Raw genomic sequence first — 20,383 nt, 5'->3', positions numbered from 1 at the left:
CATCTCTAGGAAGAGGTACGGTCGACGTTTCAGGCGGAGACCCTTCGTCAGGACTAACTGAAGGAAGAGCTAGTAAGAGATTTGAAAGTGGGAGGGGAAGGGGAGATCCAAAATGATAGGAGAAGACAGGAGGGGGAGGGATGGAGCCAAGAGCTGGACAGGTGATTGGCAAAAGGGATATGAGAGGATCATGGGACAGGAGGCCTAGGGAGAAAGAAAATTGGTGGGGGGGAACCCAGAGGATGGGTAAGGGGTATAGTGAGAGGGACAGAGGGAGAAAAAGGAGAGAGAGAAAGAATGTATGTATATAAATAAATAACGGATGGGGTACGAGGGGGAGGTGGGGCATTAGCAGAAGTTAGAGAAATCAATGTTCATGCTATCAGGTTGGAGGCTACCCAGACGGAATATAAGGTGTTGTTCCTCCAACCTGAGTGTGGCTTCATCTTTACAGTAGAGGAGGCCGTGGATAGACATATCAGAATGGGAATAGGATGTGGAATTAAAATGTGTGACCACTGGGAGATCCTGCTTTCTCTGGTGGGCAGAGCATAGGTGTTCAGCAAAGCGATCTCCCAGTCTGCGTCAGGTCTCGCCAATATATAGAAGGCCATATCGGGAGCACCGAACGCAGTATATCACCCCAGCCGACTCACAGGTGAAGTTTCGCCTCACCTGGAAGGACTGTCTGGGGCCCTGAATGGTGGTAAGGGAGGAAGTGTAAGGGCATGTGTAGCACTTGTTCCGCTTACAAGGATAAGTGCCAGGAGGGAGATGAGTGGGGAGGGATGAGGGGAGGAAACAAATAGACAAGGGAGTCATGTAGGGAGCGATCCCTGCTGAATGTAGAGAGAGGAGGGGGAGGGAAAGATGTGCTTATTGGTGGGATCCCATTGGAGGTGGTGGAAGTTACAGAGAATAATATGTCAGAGTCAGTAGACCAGGCCCTTCAGCCTGAATTTTACACCCGCCCTACATCAATTCCATCACCATTCTGCACTACACAAACAGGAATTCTGCAGATGCTGGAAATTCAAGCAACACACATTAAAGTTGCTGAACGCAGTAGGCCAGGCAGCATCTCTAGGAAGAAGTACGGTCGATGTTTCAGGCCGAGACCCTTCGTCAGGACTAACCGAAGGAAGAGACTCTTCAGTTAGTCCTGACGAAGGGTCTCGGCCTGAAACATCGACTGCACCTCTTCCTAGAGATGCTGCCTGGCCTGCTGCGTTCACCAGCAACTTTTATGTGTGTTGCTACCATCCTGAACTATATCATTTCTATTGCTCTACTAGGAGCGATCCATAAATAACCAAGCCACATCTGTATTGGTGCTCATTGGAGTTTAGAAGACTGGTGGGGAGGAGGATAATCTCATTGAAACCTATTGAATATCGAAAGGGCCAGATAGAGTAGATGCGGAAGGGCTGTTTCCTGTAGCCGGGGGAGTCCAAGACCAGAAGGCACAGCCTCAGAGCACAAGGACATCTCTTTAGAACAGATGAGAATTTCTTTAGCCAGAGAACGGTGAATCTGTGGAATTTATTGCCATAGATGGTTGTGGAGGCCACGTTACAAGTATATTTAAAGCAGAGGTTGACAGGTTCTTGATTAATAAGGGCATCAAACATTTATAGAGAGAATGATGTTGACAAGGACAAGTCAGCCACAACCAAATGGTAGCACAGACTCTAAAAGGCTGATTGGCCTAATTATGCTCTCGTTATGGTTTTGTGTCTGAGAGGAGCCTGGACAGATGGCAGAATCTCTGAAGTCACAGGCAAATCATGGAAACAGGATTAGATGTCAGGACTGGACAATGGTGGTATGTAGCAGTGGTACCACTAAGTGTGTGTGGTTACATCACCTTGTAATAAGCTTCAAGTTGTCTGATCAAGTGGGTGGGTAACTTAGCAACCAGTGGTAGAGGCAAGAGCTCCTATTCAGTTGCAATGCCCAGGTGTACAAGTCAGACCTAGCTAGTAACCTCAAAGTATTATTTTGTATGACAGTAGTTACACTTAGTGGCTACTTGATTAAGGAGAGAATGTACCTAACCTAGTGACCACTGAGTGCATGTTCATGGTCTTCTGCTGCTGTAGCCCATCCACTTGTGCATTCACAGATGCTCTCTACACTCCACTTGTAATGGAGTGGTTATTTGAGTTACTGTTACTCCTGGCAGCTGGAAGCTGTTCAGCCATTCTCCCATCACTTCTCTCAAAATGTTTTTGCCCATAGCTGCCATTCACTGGATATTTTATGCACCATTCTGCAAACTTTAGAGACTGTTCTGTGTGGAAAATCCCAGGTTAGCAATTTGAGATATTCAGACTACCCCATCTTGACCCAACAGTCAAAGTCACTTAGATCACATTTCTTCCCCAGTCTGATGTTGGTCTGAGCAACTGAACCTCTTGACAATGCCTGCATGCTTTTATGCATGGAGTTGCTGCCACATGATTGATTGAATACTTGCATTAACAAGCAGGCATACCTAATAAAGTGGCCACTGATGGTATTACTAGTTAAATACATTGGAGGAACTCTATTAAAACAGCTTTGAAATAAAGTACCTACACTCCAATTAATCCTACTGTAATTGAGGAAGCTAGCTGGCACACATGAACAGCTGCAGTCCATCTTTCCACCACCTGTCTCAAGCTTCTACCAATACAAGTTAGTGGAAAGTCAGCATAGCACATTTCAAAACAGTGCTTAATAAGACAAAGTGGAAAACTTGCCCTTTTGTAACAAATTCTGATGTACAACCAAATTCACCCCCACCAAGATTTAAATATCAAGCCAAACAAGAATTGAGTTATGAATTTATTTGTTCTTGGTAACACAGTAAACACAAATCCAAAATACCAGAAGTATACTTCTTAGGTAACAATATAAAATGTACAAGTCCCAGAGGATATCACCTTGTAGTTACAGAACAAGTTAGCACTGGCATTTGATCTTGGCAAAGCCAGTCAAGGCAGTGTCCGTCCATTGTGAAGAAAGCAACACCATATTTAGGAACTGAAGAGCCTCAACTTGCATATTAGAACACAAGCTCCAATTAAACTACGATTTGTGGAGTTGTTTACAATTCCAACACACAGCAAGTCCAGTTATCAAGGACAATACAAGCAATGTCACAGCCACTGCAAGCAGGATACTGTCACCTACAGGCTCTGCAAAGAAATAAGAGGTTTCAGTATCTACACCCAAACTTGAACAATTGCCTTTATCTATCCTTGAGGAATTGTGAATGTCATATCTTCAGAAATAATTCAATTGAATGAGTTCTGAATCAGCTTACCATGCAACTCCATTTCAGGTGACCAGTGATGTACATATGGCCGTGTTGCAGACGATTACAAAGTACAACTAGAGCATTTGCAGCATACTGCCATCTAATAATTGGCTCATTTAGTATGGAGGCAGATAGGGCTTAACTAGCCATAATTTAAGTTGTCAGAAAGTGCAGTTATGCACCCACTGATGACCTCATTAGCTTGGCATTTGTAATTAACTGTCTCCCAGCAAACTTTAAACAATCAAGATTTCAACTATTGCAACAATATTTTTAGACTGGTAATTGCAACACCAGTTTAGGATCTTCTTGTAAGCCTGCTATACTTTAATACAGAGGAAAGCCTTAAAACTGAAAAATACTTCAATTTTAGTTAAGCATTCTAGGCTACAATGTGCTTGCTTAGGAAGAGATAATATTTCTTACTATTTTCCTGGTAAGAGTCTGCAACATCACTTTCCTCAGGAGTGAAGATTATGGGTCTCTCCAGTGTCACCAGTCCTTGGTCGAGGGCTTCAATAGACCCACGAACATCTGAATTTCTGATCATTCCTGGCAAATGAGAAAAGGTTTGACAGCAGGGTAAAGTTCGCTGGTTTGTGAAGAGTTTGACAATTTTTGTGGAAAAAGAGATCCCTTCACAAGCTTAAAAAAGGAAACTAGGAGAGCCAGAAGGGGCCATGAGAAGGCCTTGGCAGGCAGGATTAAGGACCCCCCCCCCCCCAAGGCATTCTACAAGTATGTGAAGAGCAAGAGGACAAGACATGAAAGAATAGGACCCATCAAATGTGTGGGAAAGTGTGTATGGAACCAGAGGAAACAGCAGAGGTACTTAATGAATACTTTAAGTCAGTATTTACTATGGAAAAGGATCTTGGTGATTGTAGTGATGACTTGCAGCATTCTGAAAAGCTTGAGCATGTAGATATTAAGAAAGAGGATGTGCTGGAGCTTTTGGAAAGCATCAAGTGGGATAAGTTGCTGGGACCAGATGAGATGTACCCCAGGCTACTGTGGGAGGCGGGGAAGGAGACTGCTGAGCCTCTGGCGATGATCTTTGAATCATCAATGGGGACAGGAGAGATTCTGGAGGATTGGAGGGTTGTGGATGTTGTTCCATTGTTCAAGAAAGGGAGTAGAGATAGCTGAGGAAATTATAGATCAGCGAGTCTTACTTCAGTAGTTGGTAAATTGATCCTGAGAGGCAGGATTTATGAACATTTGGAGAGGCATAATATGATTAGGAATAGTCAGCAGGGTTTTGTCAAAGGCAGGTCAAGCCTTACGAGCCCGATTGAACTTTTTGAGGATGTGACTAAACATTGATGAAGGTAGAGCAGTAGATGTAGTGTATATGGATTTCAGCAAGGCATTTGATAAGGTACCCCATGCAAGGCCTTCAGAGAAAGTAAGGAGGCATGGGATCCAAGGGGACATGGTGTTGTGGATCCAGAACTGGCCTGCTCACAGAAGGCAAGAGTGGTTGTAGACAGGTCATATTCTGCACAGAGGTCAGTGACCAGTGGTGTACCTCAGGGATCTGTTCTGGGAGCCCTACTCTTCGTGATTTTTATAAATGACCTGGACGAGGAAGTGGAGGGATAGGTTAGTAAGTTTGCTGATGACACAAAGGTTGGGGATGTTGAGAATAGTGTGGAGGGCTGTCAGAGATTACAGTGGGACATTGATAGGATGCAAAACTGGGCTGAGAAGTGGCAGATGGAGTTCAACCCAGATAAGTGTGAAGTGGTTCATTTTGGTAGGTCCAATTTGAAGACAGAATATAGTACTAATGGCAGGACTCTTGGCAGTGTGGAGAATCAGAGGGATCTCGGGGTCCAAGTCCATAGGACACTCGAAGCAGCTGAGCAGGTTGACTCTGGTTAAGGCGGCATATGGTGTATTGGCCTTCATTAATGGTGGAATTGAATTTAGGAGCTGAGAGGTAATGTTGCAGGTAGTAGGACCCTAGTCAGACCCCACTTGAAGCACTATGCTCAGTTCTAGTCACTTCACTACAGGAAGGATGTGGAAACCATAGAAAGGGTGCCAAGGAGATTTACAAAGATGTTGCCTGGATTGGGGAGCAAGCCTTATGAGAATAGGTTGAGAGAACTTGGCCTTTTCTCCTTGGAGCGACAGAGGATGAGAGGTGACCTGATAGAGGTGTATAAGATGATGAGAGGCATTGATTGTGTGGATAATCAGAGGCTTCTTCCCAGGGCTGAAATGGCTGCCACAAGAGGACACAGGTTTAAGGTGCTGGAGAGTAGGTACAGAGGTGATGTCAGGGGTTAAAGTTCTTTTACTCAGAGTGGTGAGTGTGTGGAATGGTGAGTGCGTGGAATGGGCTGCCAGCAACAGTGGTGGAGGCGGATACGATAGGGTCTTTTAAGAGACTTTTGGATAGGTACATGTTTGGCACAACTTTGAGGGCCAAAGGGCCTGTATTGTGCTGTAGGTTTTCTATGTTTAAGTAGCATTCTGGCCATCTCTCAGGTATTGAGAGCAGCTTGTGAGGCTGCACGAGGGGGAACTAACTGACTAGAGCCATAGGCAAAACAGGTTCTGAGAAAGGATACCTTGATTACTGATTAGATACTTACTTCTCCCAGCATTGCAAGTTGTAACACACTCCATATCAGACAAGGGGCACACGGTTGCACTACAGTGGAAGTAAACCTACAAAAGATAAATTACTAAGTAACATGCCTTGTACTGTGTAATGAATAGTGTACACAAAAACCAGCCCCAACCTTGCCACTCAAAAACACTTGAGCCTTCCGATTCCAAAACTGGAATGTTTTCACTTCAAACCGTTTGTGATGTGTTGGGAATGGCACACTGGAGGTTGCATTGACCACATGCAGCTGGGTCAGATAGTTGTCCCCATAAAATGGACACCTACAGGAATGGAAAACAGCTTTGATCTTCATGCTCCAAGTATGATGTTGATGCTATTAGTTCACACTGCAAGATGACTGAACCAAAAGCAATACATCCCAAACTTTGACAGACTTATTAACAGAAGCCCAAGCTCAGCATGTGGCAAGTAGATGTAAACAAGCCCCTCCAGGGAAATGCAATGGAAAGAATGGAATTATACTTGCCCATTCACAAGAATGCTCCATTGTTTGCCAAGATGAGGGTCTTGTGTTTGAGTTGCCCAACAGTCATGCAGCACTAACGCAATATTGGCATCCAGTCTGTGGAGAAGACGGACTTCCACATACACTGGCTCTCTGAGATATTTCACCAGTGGGTAGTCTCCATCAACAAACCAAGCACTGTACGACTGGTCTGCAGAAATAAGACTCCAGTCAGAACAGGTATACCAGAATGAGATTACACGTGCAAGGTTTGCATTGTTGAATTACCTTTAGCTATCCTCATTTCTAAATTAAGGATGCCATCACCCATCACAGGAGATGGGGGTGAAGGAGTGTTCACCCTCAGCGTTAAGGAAGTGTCCCTGTTGCTGCTCAAGAAGCATTTCACACGCAACCTGTAAGGCACAATGAAGGTTTCAGCTAAAATGAGGAAGTAACTCGAGGCTAGTAACTAGCAGCCCTTAGTAATGGACCAATAAGAATTTAATGAAAATTGAGACAAGGAGGGGGCAAACTTCTGCTGGCAGATGTTTTGGCTGGATAGGTCAGGTAGCTGTGTATTCTGATTGTGTTAATAGCAGTACAAGTAGACAACTGTTATGAGAGGTCCTGCAGAAGCTAAATCCAGAAAATAGGACACTCAGTGCTGGATGTGCTGAGCAGGTCAGGCAGCACCTATGGAGAGGAATAAACAGTCGATGTTTCAGGCCAAGTCCCTCCATTGGGACTGGAAAGGAAGGGGGCAAGGGAAAGATGCCAGAATTAGGTGGTGGGAGAGGGGAAGGAATACAGGCTGGCGGGTGATTGGTGAAGCCAGGTGAGGGGGAAGGTGGGCAAGGTGAGGAGAGATGAAGTTGGATGCTGAGATAGGATAGCAAAGGGCTGAAGCATTCTGATAGAAAGGACCATGGAGGAAAGCAGAGGGGAACTGAGGAAGGTGATAGGCAGGTTAAGAGAAGTGGTCTCCATCTTCTTATTCTGGCTTCTTTACCCTTCTTTTTCCCCAGTCTTGAAGGGTCTTGGGCCAAAACACTACCCGTTTAATCCCCTTCACAGTTGCCATCTGCTCTGATGAGTTCCTCCAGTATTTAGTCTGTTACATCGTCGGAATATGTTTGGTAATTGTGTTAGCACAGGGTTGGGAGCAATGAGGAATGGTTTATGGAGCTCAAAATTTTTGAGATGCTGGTGATGACAATATGGTATTCAGTCAGCACAAGTCTCCACACGTAGAATCTGGCTCCAAACTCACATCAGCTTTGTGTTCAGAGTTGAAGTTGATTTGGTACTGTGCAAACCCAAGAGATTGGGCAGATACTATAAATCCAGAGTTACATAGTGTTGGAGGAACTCAGCAGGTCAGGTGACATCTATGGAGGGAAATAAACAGTTGACATTTCAGGCTAAGGCCCCTCATCAGGACTGGAAAGGACGGTAAGTCAGAATAAAGTGGGAGAGGGGAACGAGTATAGGCTGGCAGCTGATGGATGAAGCCAAGTGAGACGAGTGATTGGGGGGGGGGGGGGGAGGAGGTGATAAGTGGAAAGGGTAAAGGGCTAAAGGAAAGGTCTCTGCCTGAAACAACTGTTTATTCCCTGATGCCGCCTGACCTGTCGAGTTCCTCCAGCATTTTGTGGCTGTTACTCTGGTCCACCGCAGGCTGCCAGTCCAGGATTCACAAGCTCACCTGAAAGTACTGTCCCTGGTTATGGAGCCACGAGCACCTTTCAGGGTTCTCCTGTGAGACGCTACATCCACTTGGTAAGTTACATTCGGCCCAGCCACCTACAAACACACAGAAACCGTGAGTGCCTGCCGTGTGTGATCTAACCCAACCACCACCTCAGGAGAAGAGAGACTTACTGTTTGCACACTCCCACAGGCATTAAGTGGAAAGCTGAAGACAACAAATTCAGCTGTCCTGATTACAGGGACACACTCAGAACCTGTGCTGTTCACCAGGATGACAGAGTCCAGCTCAAGGGAGGGCACTGTGGCAACCTTGGGGACTACAATTGTAAATAGTCCTTTGCTTGTGCAATCAATGTAAGCTGGGAATAGAGTTGTGGACAGTTAGCAAGTGTTCACCTCTGAACGAAGCCATCAGTCTAGTTCATCACATTAAAAAAATCTACCCCTCATCTTAATGCAGGAAGTTTTTAAAAACACCCACCCAAAAAAAAAATCCTACAACCACTGTTTGCAACTTTGATCACACAAACCAATCTTCCGTCCTTGGACTCACTTTACACGGCACGCTGTCAGAGCAGTGCTGCCAGGATAATCAAGGACACGACCCACCCAGCCAACACACTTTTCATCCCTCTTCCCTCCGGGAGAAGGCTCAGGAGCTTGAAGATTTGGGAACAGCTTCTTTCCAACTGTGCTAAGACTGCTGAACGGATCCTGACCCGGATCTGGGCCGTACCCTTCAAATATCCAGACCTGCCTCTCGGGTTTTCTTTTTTTTTTTTTTTTTGCACTACCTTACTTTCCATTTTCTATTTATGATTTATAATTTAAATTTTTAATATTTACTATCAATTTGTACTCCCGGGGCAGGAAGCGCAGAAATAAATATCGCTGTGATGATTGTACATTCTAGTATCAATTGTTTGGCGACAATAAAGTATATAGAAACACCAAAGTTTAAAAACTAACCAGTTTTTCCATAAAAGCAAGGGGTTTCCTTGTTATCTGGATCATAACAGCATCCTTTAGCTTTACATGCCTTCTCACCCAATGGGATATCAGCACAGCACACACGATCCTCTGCACGGACAGCACAGAACGGCGTTCTGTCTGCAATAGAGTCAACGATAAACATACACACACACACACAAAATGCTGGAGCAACTCAGCAGCATCTATGGAAATGTTTACTAACAGTCCCAGACGTTTCGGGCCGAGACTCCTCATGAGGACCGGAAAGGTGGGGAGAAGTCAGAATAAGGTAGGTGTCTGTGTAGAGAAGAGAAGTAAAGGTGATAGGTGGAACTAGCAGGGGCAATGAAGTAGAGAGTTGGGAATTTGATTGCTGGAAGAGATAAAGGGCTGGAGAAGGTGCCAATCTGATAGGAGAGGACAGAAGACCATGGAAGAAAGGGAAGGAGGAGGAACACCAGAGGGAGGTGATGGCCAGGTAGGGAGACAAGTTGAGGGGAAAAACAGGAATGGGGAATGGTCAAGGGTCAAGGGATGAGGGTCAAAGACAATTACTGGATGTTTGAGAAACCGGTGTTATTGCCAGCAGGTTGTATGTTACTCAGACGGAACAGAAAGTGTTGCTCCTCCAGTCCGAGTATGGCCCCCCCCGGAGCAGTAGAGGAGGCCACAAACAACAACAAACACCACACATAGATAGCGAACAAGGCAAGTCAGCTGAGGCATTAATCCTGCTGTACTTTCAGTTAATTTTACTGCTGAGAAATTAGAAACACAAACTTTAGACATTACGATGCCAGTAACTTGGCCGTGAAGTTCGGAAGAATCCATGCAGTTATCATACACCGGCACTCGCTTAGAAAGACATTTCAAGCTAGATGAAGCATGCTGGAAGCCCAACAATGAATATGCAGAGTATGGAGTGAGATGACGTGAAGGATTAGACACAATGTGAAGGGTTAGTTTAGTAGGCTTTTAATTAGTTCAACACAACATCACAGGCCGATGGACCTATCCATGTTCTAGTTCACAAAGTACCCAAATGGAGACAGTACTTTATTTCAAGACATTATAAGAACTTGGATGTAGTTTTTCTCTCTCCAGTGTACACTAGCCCATTGTTACTGGTGGCAGAACAGAACCAGCTGTTCCAGAGTCTGCACTGGAGCAGATTTTATTGATTCTAATGTCAAGACATATTATACCTTCAACAGATCTTTGGTTTGGGAGAGTGGCGTTGGCTGGCTTCACAGGTGCTGATGTGACGGGTCCGGGAGCAGTGCTGGGTTTGGCTGGCTGAGTGACAGGTCCGGGTGTGGTGGTATCTTTGGCCGGCTTCGCAGGCACTGGTGTGATGGGTCCGGGAAAGGTGGTGCCTTTGGCTGGCTTCACAGGCACTGGTGTGATGGGTCCGGGAGCAGTGCTGGGTTTGGCTGGCTGAGTGACAGGTCCGGGTGTGGTGGTATCTTTGGCCAGCTTCACAGGCACCTGGCTGACTGGTCCGGGAGCGGTGGTGCCTTTGTCTGGCTTCACTGGTGCCTGGGTGTCAGGTCCAGGAGCTGTTGTGGCTTCAGCCAGCTTCACGGGCGCCTGACTGACTAGTCCAGGAGCCGTGGTGGCTTTGGCTGGCTGAGTGACAGGTCCGGGTGTGGTGGTATATTTGGCCGGCTTCAGGGGTGTCTGACTGACAGGTCCAGAAGCTGTGGAGGGTTTGTCCGACTTCACAGGTACCTGGGTGACGGGTCCAGGAGCTGTCGTTGCTTTTTCTGGTTTCCTGGGCACCTGGGTGACAGGTTCAGGAGCAGTGGTGTCCTTGTCCGGCCTCACGGGAGCCTGGGTGACAGGTCTGGGAGCAGTGGTGGGTTTGGCTGGCTGAGAGACAGGTCCAGAAGTGGTGGTGCCCTTGTCCGGCCTCACGGACTCCTGGGTGACAGGTCCGAGAGCAGTGGTGCCCTTGTTTGGCTTTACAGGCACCTGGGTGACGGGTCCGGGAGCGGTGGTGGGTTTGTCCGGCCTCACGGGAGCCTGGGTGACGGGTCCGGGAGCGGTGGTGGGTTTGTCCGGCCTCACGGGAGCCTGGGTGACGGGTCCGGGAGCGGTGGTGGGTTTGTCCGGCCTCACGGGAGCCTGGGTGACGGGTCCGGGAGCGGTGGTGGGTTTGTCCGGCCTCACGGGAGCCTGGGTGACGGGTCCGGGAGCGGTGGTGGGTTTGTCCGGCCTCACGGGAGCCTGGGTGACGGGTCCGGGAGCGGTGGTGGGTTTGTCCGGCCTCACGGGAGCCTGGGTGACGGGTCCGGGAGCGGTGGTGGGTTTGTCCGGCCTCACGGGAGCCTGGGTGACGGGTCCGGGAGCGGTGGTGGGTTTGTCCGGCCTCACGGGAGCCTGGGTGACGGGTCCGGGAGCGGTGGTGGGTTTGTCCGGCCTCACGGGAGCCTGGGTGACGGGTCCGGGAGCGGTGGTGGGTTTGTCCGGCCTCACGGGAGCCTGGGTGACGGGTCCGGGAGCGGTGGTGGGTTTGTCCGGCCTCACGGGAGCCTGGGTGACGGGTCCGGGAGCGGTGGTGGGTTTGTCCGGCCTCACGGGAGCCTGGGTGACGGGTCCGGGAGCGGTGGTGGGTTTGTCCGGCCTCACGGGAGCCTGGGTGACGGGTCCGGGAGCGGTGGTGGGTTTGTCCGGCCTCACGGGAGCCTGGGTGACGGGTCCGGGAGCGGTGGTGGGTTTGTCCGGCCTCACGGGAGCCTGGGTGACGGGTCCGGGAGCGGTGGTGGGTTTGTCCGGCCTCACGGGAGCCTGGGTGACAGGTCCGGGAGCGGTGGTGGGTTTGTCCGGCCTCACGGGAGCCTGGGTGACAGGTCCGGGAGCGGTGGTGGGTTTGACCGGCTGAGAGACAGGTCCAGAAGTGGTGGTGCCCTTGTCCGGCCTCACGGACTCCTGGGTGACAGGTCCGAGAGCAGTGGTGCCCTTGTTTGGCTTTACAGGCACCTGGGTGACGGGTCCAGGAGCGGTGGTGGGTTTGTCCGGCCTCACGGGAGCCTGGGTGACGGGTCCAGGAGCGGTGGTGGGTTTGTCCGGCCTCACGGGAGCCTGGGTGACAGGTCCGGGAGTGGTGGTGCCCTTGACCGGCCTCACGGGAGCCTGAGTGACAGGTCCGGGAGCGGTGGTGCCCTTGACCGGCTGAGAGACAGGTCCAGAAGTGGTGGTGCCCTTGACTGGCCTCACGGACTCCCGGGTGACGGGTCTGGGAGCGGTGGTGCCCTTGTCCGGCCTCACGGGAGCCTGGGTGACAGGTCCGGGAGCGGTGGTGCCCTTGTCCGGCCTCACGGGAGCCTGGGTGACAGGTCTGGGAGCGGTGGTGCCCTTGTCCGGCTGAGACACAGGTCCAGAAGTGGTGGTGCCCTTGTCCGGCCTCACGGACTCCCGGGTGACGGGTCCGGGAGCAGTGGTGGGTTTGTCCGGCCTCACGGGAGCCTGGGTGACAGGTCCGGGAGCAGTGGTGCCCTTGTCCGGCCTCACGGGAGCCTGGGTGACAGGTCCGGGAGCAGTGGTGCCCTTGTCCGGCCTCACGGGAGCCTGGGTGACAGGTCCGGGAGCAGTGGTGCCCTTGTCCGGCCTCACGGGAGCCTGGGTGACAGGTCCAGGAGCAGTGGTGGGTTTGATCGGCTTCACATTGGCAGAAACAGTAACATTGATTGGCTGTTTCTCCTCTGTGATTGACTGGGCTGTTGACAAAGATGAGACAGATTAAATGCACTGTTACAGGAGCAGGTAAAGCAGCAGCAACAACAGGTACAGAATTGTTATGCTATACTCATGTTGTAGCTTTGACCAAATGGAACATTTTCTGGTTGTTTCTCATTCAGAAACATTAGCACCATCTAAAGTATAAACACAAAATGCAGGAGACCTCAGCAGGCTAAACAGCATCTATGGACAAGAGTAAACAGTTGATGTTTTGTGCCAAAACCTTCATCAGGAGCCTTGTTAGCACCATCTAGATGAGTTTGTAGAGTACTACAGCACAGAAACAGTCCCTTCAGCCCATCTAGTCCACGCTGGACTGTTATTCTGCCTAGTCCTATCCGCCTGTACCTTGACCATAGTCCTCTGTACCCCTTCCATCCAAGCTCCTCTTAAATGTTGTAATCCGACCTGCATTCACCACTTCAGCTGGCAGCTCACTTCACCTCAGTGTGAAATTCAACTCAACACCCTTAATCCACGAGCTCTAGTTCTCTGTCTCACCCAACCCCAGTGGAAAAGTTTACATTTACCTTATCTATAAAGTACAAGACTCAGCTGGCACCATTTCATATTCTATTGTTGCTGTGCCTTCTACTACCTCAATGCAATGAGGAAACAAATATAATCAGTTTGGATCACATCCAGAACAGCTTTTCAGTGTTCTTCAGTACAAATGACAAAAAGGCCTCCATCGGTATCCTAGTTGTCTATGTGATATGCAAGCTGGGGTAGTAGGACAAGGTGATCAAGCTGTTGCGCCTTCTCTGCGCAGCTGACAAATCCAAAGGAACGACAGACACCAATACAGTCTGGCACCAGCAGTGTCCCTCGAGTTGCCAGTCAGCATTAAACTCAACGTGGACCGCTTTAGACTCCAGCTCTGGATTGTCCCCTTTGTTTACTCCCAAAAGCCTCACCCACAAGTGGATAAAGCCACAAGGCAGTGGAAGTTTGAGATCAAAGTTTTCCTTCTCCTTGATGAGCTGCTAGTCTTAGCTGATGAGCAGCGACTGGTTTTATGGCACCAGTAACCCACCTTTAGCCCTTCCCCTGTCAATAGGAACAGTTCAGCCAGGCTTAATAGCTAAGCCACATGTGAAGGCTAGGAGCTTTGGTTGGTCAGATACACACAATTTAATAATAGGTCAGCTTATCCTCACTGTGGGCACATGGCCAAGTGGTTAAGGCATTGGACTAGCTACCTGAAGCTCGTGAGTTCGAGCCCCAGCCGAAGGAACGTATTGTGTCCTTGAACAAGGCACTTAATCACACATTGCTCTGCGACGGCACCGGTGCCAAGCTGTATGGGTCCTAATGCCCTTCCCTTGGACAACATTGGTGTCGTGGAGAGGGGAGACTTGCAGCATGGGCAACTGCTGGTCTTCCATACAACCTTGCCCAGGCCTGCGCCCTGGAGAGTGAAGACTTTCCAGGCGCAGATCCATGGTCTTGCAAGACTAACGGAGGCCTTTATTTATCCTCACTACCTCTCCTGGCCATGACAATCTTAAGGAACCAAATTATAAGTGACAATAAGAAACCAAGTTACAAGTTTTGGCTTAAAAAGTGCAATGTAGTTTGATGTTTAAGACTACCCAAATTATAAAGCAAATGAGATTTCATTAACATGAAATGATTTCTCCAACCACCCCACCTACAGGTGTGTGTGTGTGTGTGTGTGTGTGTGTGTGTGTGTGTGTGTGTGTGTGTATTTATCTATTTTTAAAAACATACAAGATCCCACATCATATTAAAGTGTCAAGCTGAATGATCAGCCAGCATTCTTCTGGTGGTATTCATAAGTATTTAAATACTTACCAGTCACTGGAGTCAGTTTAGCTGGCAAAGAGCAGTTAACTGGGATGCGTTCTATAACAGTGATCCTCTTTGATTCATCAATCCCATCGATCCGCAGTTCCATGCTCACTACGTTATTCTGGGTGGGGTTAACAACAGATAAAGTTGATGGGTGGCAAGTGTTCTTGCGTGAATGAAATCACCGGACAGAGTTACTGGTAGATACAAAGCAGCTTCTTTATTCAACTAAACAAGCTACAGCGAGCATCATACTGAGATGCTTTCAGTGGAAAGATCTCCTAGCCCAATGTGGGGCTCAGTATTTATTTGCTAAACACAAAGGACAAGTCCATATTTACAAGTATAGACAATGCTTTCTTTTGAAGTTACTTACAAACTTCACACTTTTTGGTTCACATCCATTCCACAGGCGCCAACAGTGTCTGGACTGGGCTTTCAGGAATCCATTGTTCCAAACTGAATCCACAATACATTTATTTGGTATTTTACATGCTTAACATGAAGGACAATCCATATTTACAAAGTATAGATAATGCTGTCTTTGAAACTACATACAAACTTCACACCTTCTGGTTCACGTCCATCCCACAGGCACCAGTGTCTGGACTGGTATTTACAGCTTTTAGGAAATGCATTGTTACAAACTAAATCCATAGTACATTATCAAGGAGCAGAAGACTGGTAGCCAAACCCATTTGCCAAGTGTAAATGACCTAAACCCAAAAATCACTAACAGCAAGATTGACAGACAGCTGATAGCAGCCAGTCCATAGTTACTATACACATCAACGACCATACTCACCACTACATTTACAAAGCAGCCATCATACGGAGTAATGAAGAGCAAGGACCCATTTGCTTCTGGAATAGTTTCAAAGGTACAACGGTGATACAGTGACTGCAGGTCCCTTGGCTCACCAAAGTCATCTGTAAAAGATGGTGCGAAGAAATGCACTCTTATTTCAGCCATTAACAAAAAAAAACAGTAGAAAATGACTACACATCACACCAGAAGGGTTTCAGCCCAAAACGTCAGCTGTACTCTTTTCCATAGATGCTGCCTGGCCTGCTGAGGTGGGGGGGGGGGGGGGGGTGTCTGTGTTTGTTTTGCTCGGATTTCCAGCATCTGCAGATTTTCCCTTGTATGTCACATCAGGTTCTTTAATTTATTGAGATAAAGCACAGAACAGGCCCCTCCAGCCCTTTGTGCTGCACCACCCAGCAATCCTCTGATTTAACCCCAGCCCTTAAAAAAAAAGGGACTATTTACAATGACCTATCAACTGTTACATCTTTGGAATGCGGTAGGAAACCTGAGCACCTGGAGGAAATCTACACAGTCCTGGGAGAATGTACAAACTCCTTACAAGCAGCAGCAGGAATTGAACCCAGGTCGCTGTTACTGTAAAGCATAGTGCTAATGGTGCCACCCCACAGTTCTAGTGGGTAGCTGGTTCATTAGGTGCCTTGTCCTATGATGTGGGTGATCATGGTCTTTCGAAGGCTGTGATTATTCTTGGCAATTTCCACCCCCCTACAGAAGTAGTTTGCCATTGCCTTCTTCTGGGCAGTGTGTCTTTAAAGCATAGATTTACAAAGGGGAAATCGTGCTTGACTAATCTTCTGGAATTTTTTTTTTTTTTTTTTTTTTTTTTTTTTTTTGAGGATGTAACTATGAAAATGGACAAGGGAGAGCCAGTGGATATAGTGTACCTGGACTTTCAGAAAGCCTTTGATAAAGTCCCACATAGGAGATTAGTGGGCAAAATTAGGGCACATGGTATTGGGGGCAGAGTATTGATATAAATTGAAAATTGGCTGGCTGACAGAAAACAGTAGCGATTAACGGGTCCCTTTCAGAATGGCAGGCGGTGACCAGTGGGGTACTGCAGGGTTCAGTGCTCAGTCCGCAGCTGTTTACAATATATATTAATGATCTAGATGAGGGAATTAAAAGTAACATTAGCAAATTTGCCGATGACACAAAGCTGGGAGGCAGTGTGAAATGTGAGGAGGATGTTATGAGAATGCAGGGTAACTTGGACAGGCTGGGTGAGTGGGCAGATGCAGTTTAATGTGGATAAATGTGAGGTTATCCACTTTGGTGGTAAGAACAGGAAGGCAGATTATTATCTAAATGGAGTCAAGTGAGGAAAAGGGGATCTGGGTGTTCTTGTACATCAGTCACTGAAAGCAAGCATGCAAGTACAACAGACAGTGAAGAAAGCTAATGGCATGCTGGCCTTCATAACAAGGGGAGTTGAGTATAAGAGCAAAGAGGTCCTTCTGCAGCTGTACAGGGCCCTGGTGAGACCACACCTGGAGTACTATGTGCAGCTTTGGTCTCCAAATTTGAGGAAGGACATTCTTGCTATTGAGGGAGTGCAGCATAGGTTCACAAGGTTAATTCCCGGGATGGCGGGACTGTCATATGTCAAAAGATTGGAGCGACTGGGCTTGTATACGCTGGAATTTAGAAGGCTAAGAGGGGATCTTATCGAAACACATATTATTAAGGGATTGGACACGCTGCAGGCAGGAAACATGTTCCTGCTGATGGGCGAGTCCAGAACCAGAGGCCACAGTTTAAGCATTAGGGGTAGGCCATTTAGAATGGAGTTGAGGAAAAACTTTTTCCACAGAGAGTGGTGGATATATGGAATGCTCTGCCCCAGAAGGCTGTGGAGGCCAAGTCTCTGGATGCTTTCCAAAAAAAAAAAAAATGGATAGAGCTCTTGAAGATAGTGGAATCAAAGGTTATGGGGATAAGGCAGGAACTGGATACTGATAGTGGATGATCAGCCATGATCACAGTGAATGGCAGTGCTGGCTCAAAGGGCTGAATGGCCTACTCATGCACCTATTGTCTATTGTTTACAAGATGGGTGACCTCAGCCATTATCACTACTCTTCAGAGATTGTCTGTCTGGCGTCAGCAGTCGCATAACCAGGACTTGTGGTATGCACCAGCTGCTCATACGACCATCACTGCTTAGTCCCATTGCTTCACGTGACCCTGATCGGGGTGGGCAAAGCAGGTGCTACACCTTGCCCAAGGGTGACCAGCAGGTTACTATCTCCTTTGGAAGGTGGGCATCTCCACCCCTTCACCCAGAGATCAAATTAGTGGCATCCTGTTTATTGAAAAGGCTAGCAAAATTTAGCACATTCTCATCATAAATAAAGTGCACCTTAGCATCCTAGCTAGCTTGGCAAGGCAACCCCTCACAGACCTGAAGAAACTGCATTGAGTCATGGACAAGGCTCAGCACGTCACAGAAACCAACCTCTCCTCCGTGGACCGTCTACTTCTGTCAGAACACAGCTAACAATCAAAGACTCTATCCACCCCCAGATATTCTTTCCCCCCACCCCCATCAGTGAAAGGTACATAAAACTGAAAGCATATACCACCAAGCTCAAGGATAGCTTTTCTCCCATCGTGAATGGTCCCCATGGTACAATAAAATGGCTCCTTGACCTCAGTCCACTTTGTCATGGTCTTGCCCTTTTGTCTGCCTTCACCCTCTCCTCTGCCACTCTAAGTGCAATTATTCCCCTTTATACTCATTGCACTAGGGGATAATGAGGTGTATGGGTGGCATACAAAATTAAGTCTCCCCCCCCCCCATTGTTCCTCAGGCCTAGAGATAACTATTAACCAATTTAACCAAGCAGAAATATTTTATAATTTTTAGAAACACGGCAGATCTATGACTTGATCAATAAAGTACACTATTAATTGACAGCTGGTTAAAAGCACAACATTCAGTGAATATTAAGTGCTTTTCACTAATCCATTTAACTCCACCCTGGACGGTCCCAAGCCCGGATACAAAAGGAGGGTTGGGCACAGGGCTAGCAACCCCATCCTGTTAAAGTAAAAGCCAAAGCCATAGAAACACCAACAGAAGATCCTAAGACCTCATCCCTGAGAGTGGAAAGATCAGTAGTGGAGACATCTGGTCAAAATAGGCCCAGACAGGTACCAGAAGTACACTGCCTCATGGCAGGCATTGAACTCATGGCTGCAGGGGAACAAAATAATGGATAAAGCTCTATCTACCACAGGCAAAGCCCTCCCCAACATTGAGTGCATTTACAAGGAGCACTGCCACAAGAGAGGATTATCCTTCTAATACTCTCCACCATCCAGGCTATGCCCTCTTCTCACTACCACCGTCAGACAGGAGGTACAGGAGCCTGAGGTCCCAAACCACCAGGTATTACCCAATGATCTTCACACTCCCAGATACCCTCACTCACCACTACTCTCAACCCAATTTGTGACCCACAGACTCACTTTCAAAGTCTCCTTCTCAGTATTATCTTTATTTGGACAATTTGTCTTCTTTCATACATTGGTTGTTTATCAGTCTTTGCTCATGTATAACTTTTCATAAAATCGTATTGCATCTCTTTTCTGTAAATGCCAGCAAGAAAATGAATCTCAGGGTAAGGTACAATACATCCACTTTGAAATTGGAAGTTAAGGCCCTTGCTGAGAACGAACATTCCACCACGGGGCGGGCAAGAGTTCAGAGGAGCAGGCAGTGGGGTGGTGGATTTAGGAGGGGGTGGGAGCTGGGGTCGGGGGAGGATAGAGGGGTCAGAGGAGAAAGGAGTGGCATATTCAGGGAAAGTGGGGTCAGAAGAGTGAAGGAGGGGAGAGTGGGGGGGGGGGGAAGAAACCTTAGGAAACCAGGACTAGAAGGGCGGCAGGGACGAACGAAGTGCAGTTGGACCCAACTGCAGAGAGGAGCCGCGACCTGAGACAGACACGGCTGAGAAAGGGAAGGGCGGGGCGGGGCGGACAGTCGTCTGGCGGCCGGGGGCCGAGGTCAGAGCCGGAGGCGGCGGGATGGGAACGTCCTGGCCTTGTATTACGTTCAAAGGAATCACAACTAATCCACTTGAGGAGCCAGATTTTAATTATATTTAGAGTAAAGGTTAACTACTACCCAAGTTACTTTCCCTCAGTCACGTCGCTCATCATGCCTTACCCACGATTGAGAGTCTAACGGACATTCCTTGAAAGGAATCATTCCGAATCCGCACCATAAGGCCAGTCGGCGAGCAATTAATCTCCTCGGGATAGTCGTAGTATTGTACGTGGCTCCGATTCTGGAGCGATTGATCCGAAGTTGCTACCCTGAAGACCTGTCCCCAAAGGAACAGGAGCATTACTAAGAACCCCATCTCGAATGGTCAGCCTACTCCCCGAGCAGCACCGTTGGGCTTTTGAAGGGAGCACGTCTCCCTTTTTCAGTGGCTCTCCCGATAATGGATTGGATATCGTTAACAAGCGAGACGCGTCGACCACGCACACATACAGAGTGCAATTAATTTTCGGCGGCTGATAACAAATCCACGAGGAAAGCGTTTAATAAAATGACGTTTCTTGGTGAGACTGCATATCCTCAGATGAGGCTTGTAGGTGTGAATACAGGCGAATCGACATTCTAGATTTAACCCGCCCGTTTAAGGTGGTCAAATCAGCATTTACGATTAACATTTAACAATTAAGTTTAAAATTATTCGAATAACACAATCACAGTGCTACCTGCAATTTTCACCGTGTACATCAGGATAGGGTGTTACTGAATTGTTGGTGACGTTGTCACGCTGGAGAGTTAATATGGGATAGTTGATGTTTACTAAAACAAAAACACGAGTGTAAGAGACCTTGGGATGGCTGGAGTTCCTTGGAAGCAGCAAGAAAGATGATCAAAGCAACCCAGTCAGA

The 20,383-nt window shown here is 47.8% G+C and overlaps 1 protein-coding gene across 2 annotated transcripts; it reads right to left on the bottom strand.

Moving 5' to 3' along the window:
- Positions 1-2,844: 2,844 nt before the first annotated feature.
- LOC140187513 (uncharacterized) lies at positions 2,845-19,720 on the bottom strand. 2 transcript variants are annotated; one of them, XM_072242864.1, is made up of 13 exons: positions 19,641-19,720; positions 15,440-15,564; positions 14,638-14,755; positions 10,284-12,797; positions 9,076-9,216; positions 8,278-8,465; positions 8,102-8,199; positions 6,682-6,809; positions 6,415-6,604; positions 6,061-6,208; positions 5,911-5,986; positions 3,731-3,856; positions 2,845-3,182 (listed from the first exon to the last, which is right to left on the bottom strand). In XM_072242864.1, exons 1-13 carry the CDS (start codon positions 19,696-19,698, stop codon positions 3,073-3,075), a joined length of 4,020 nt encoding a protein of 1,339 aa, XP_072098965.1. In that variant the 5' UTR covers positions 19,699-19,720; the 3' UTR covers positions 2,845-3,072. The 2 variants fall into 2 exon arrangements, with proteins under 2 accessions (XP_072098965.1, XP_072098966.1); XM_072242865.1 differs by lacking the exons at positions 2,845-3,182; positions 3,731-3,856; positions 5,911-5,986; positions 6,061-6,208; positions 8,278-8,465 and having other exon boundaries at positions 6,544-6,604.
- Between the last annotated feature and the right edge of the window lie 663 nt (positions 19,721-20,383).

Source organism: Mobula birostris, chromosome 25 (assembly GCF_030028105.1).
Source record: "Mobula birostris isolate sMobBir1 chromosome 25, sMobBir1.hap1, whole genome shotgun sequence".
NCBI lineage: Eukaryota > Metazoa > Chordata > Chondrichthyes > Myliobatiformes > Myliobatidae > Mobula > Mobula birostris.
The sequence above is the reverse complement of the archived record's forward strand: the minus strand, read 5'-3'. Positions and strand labels throughout refer to the sequence as shown.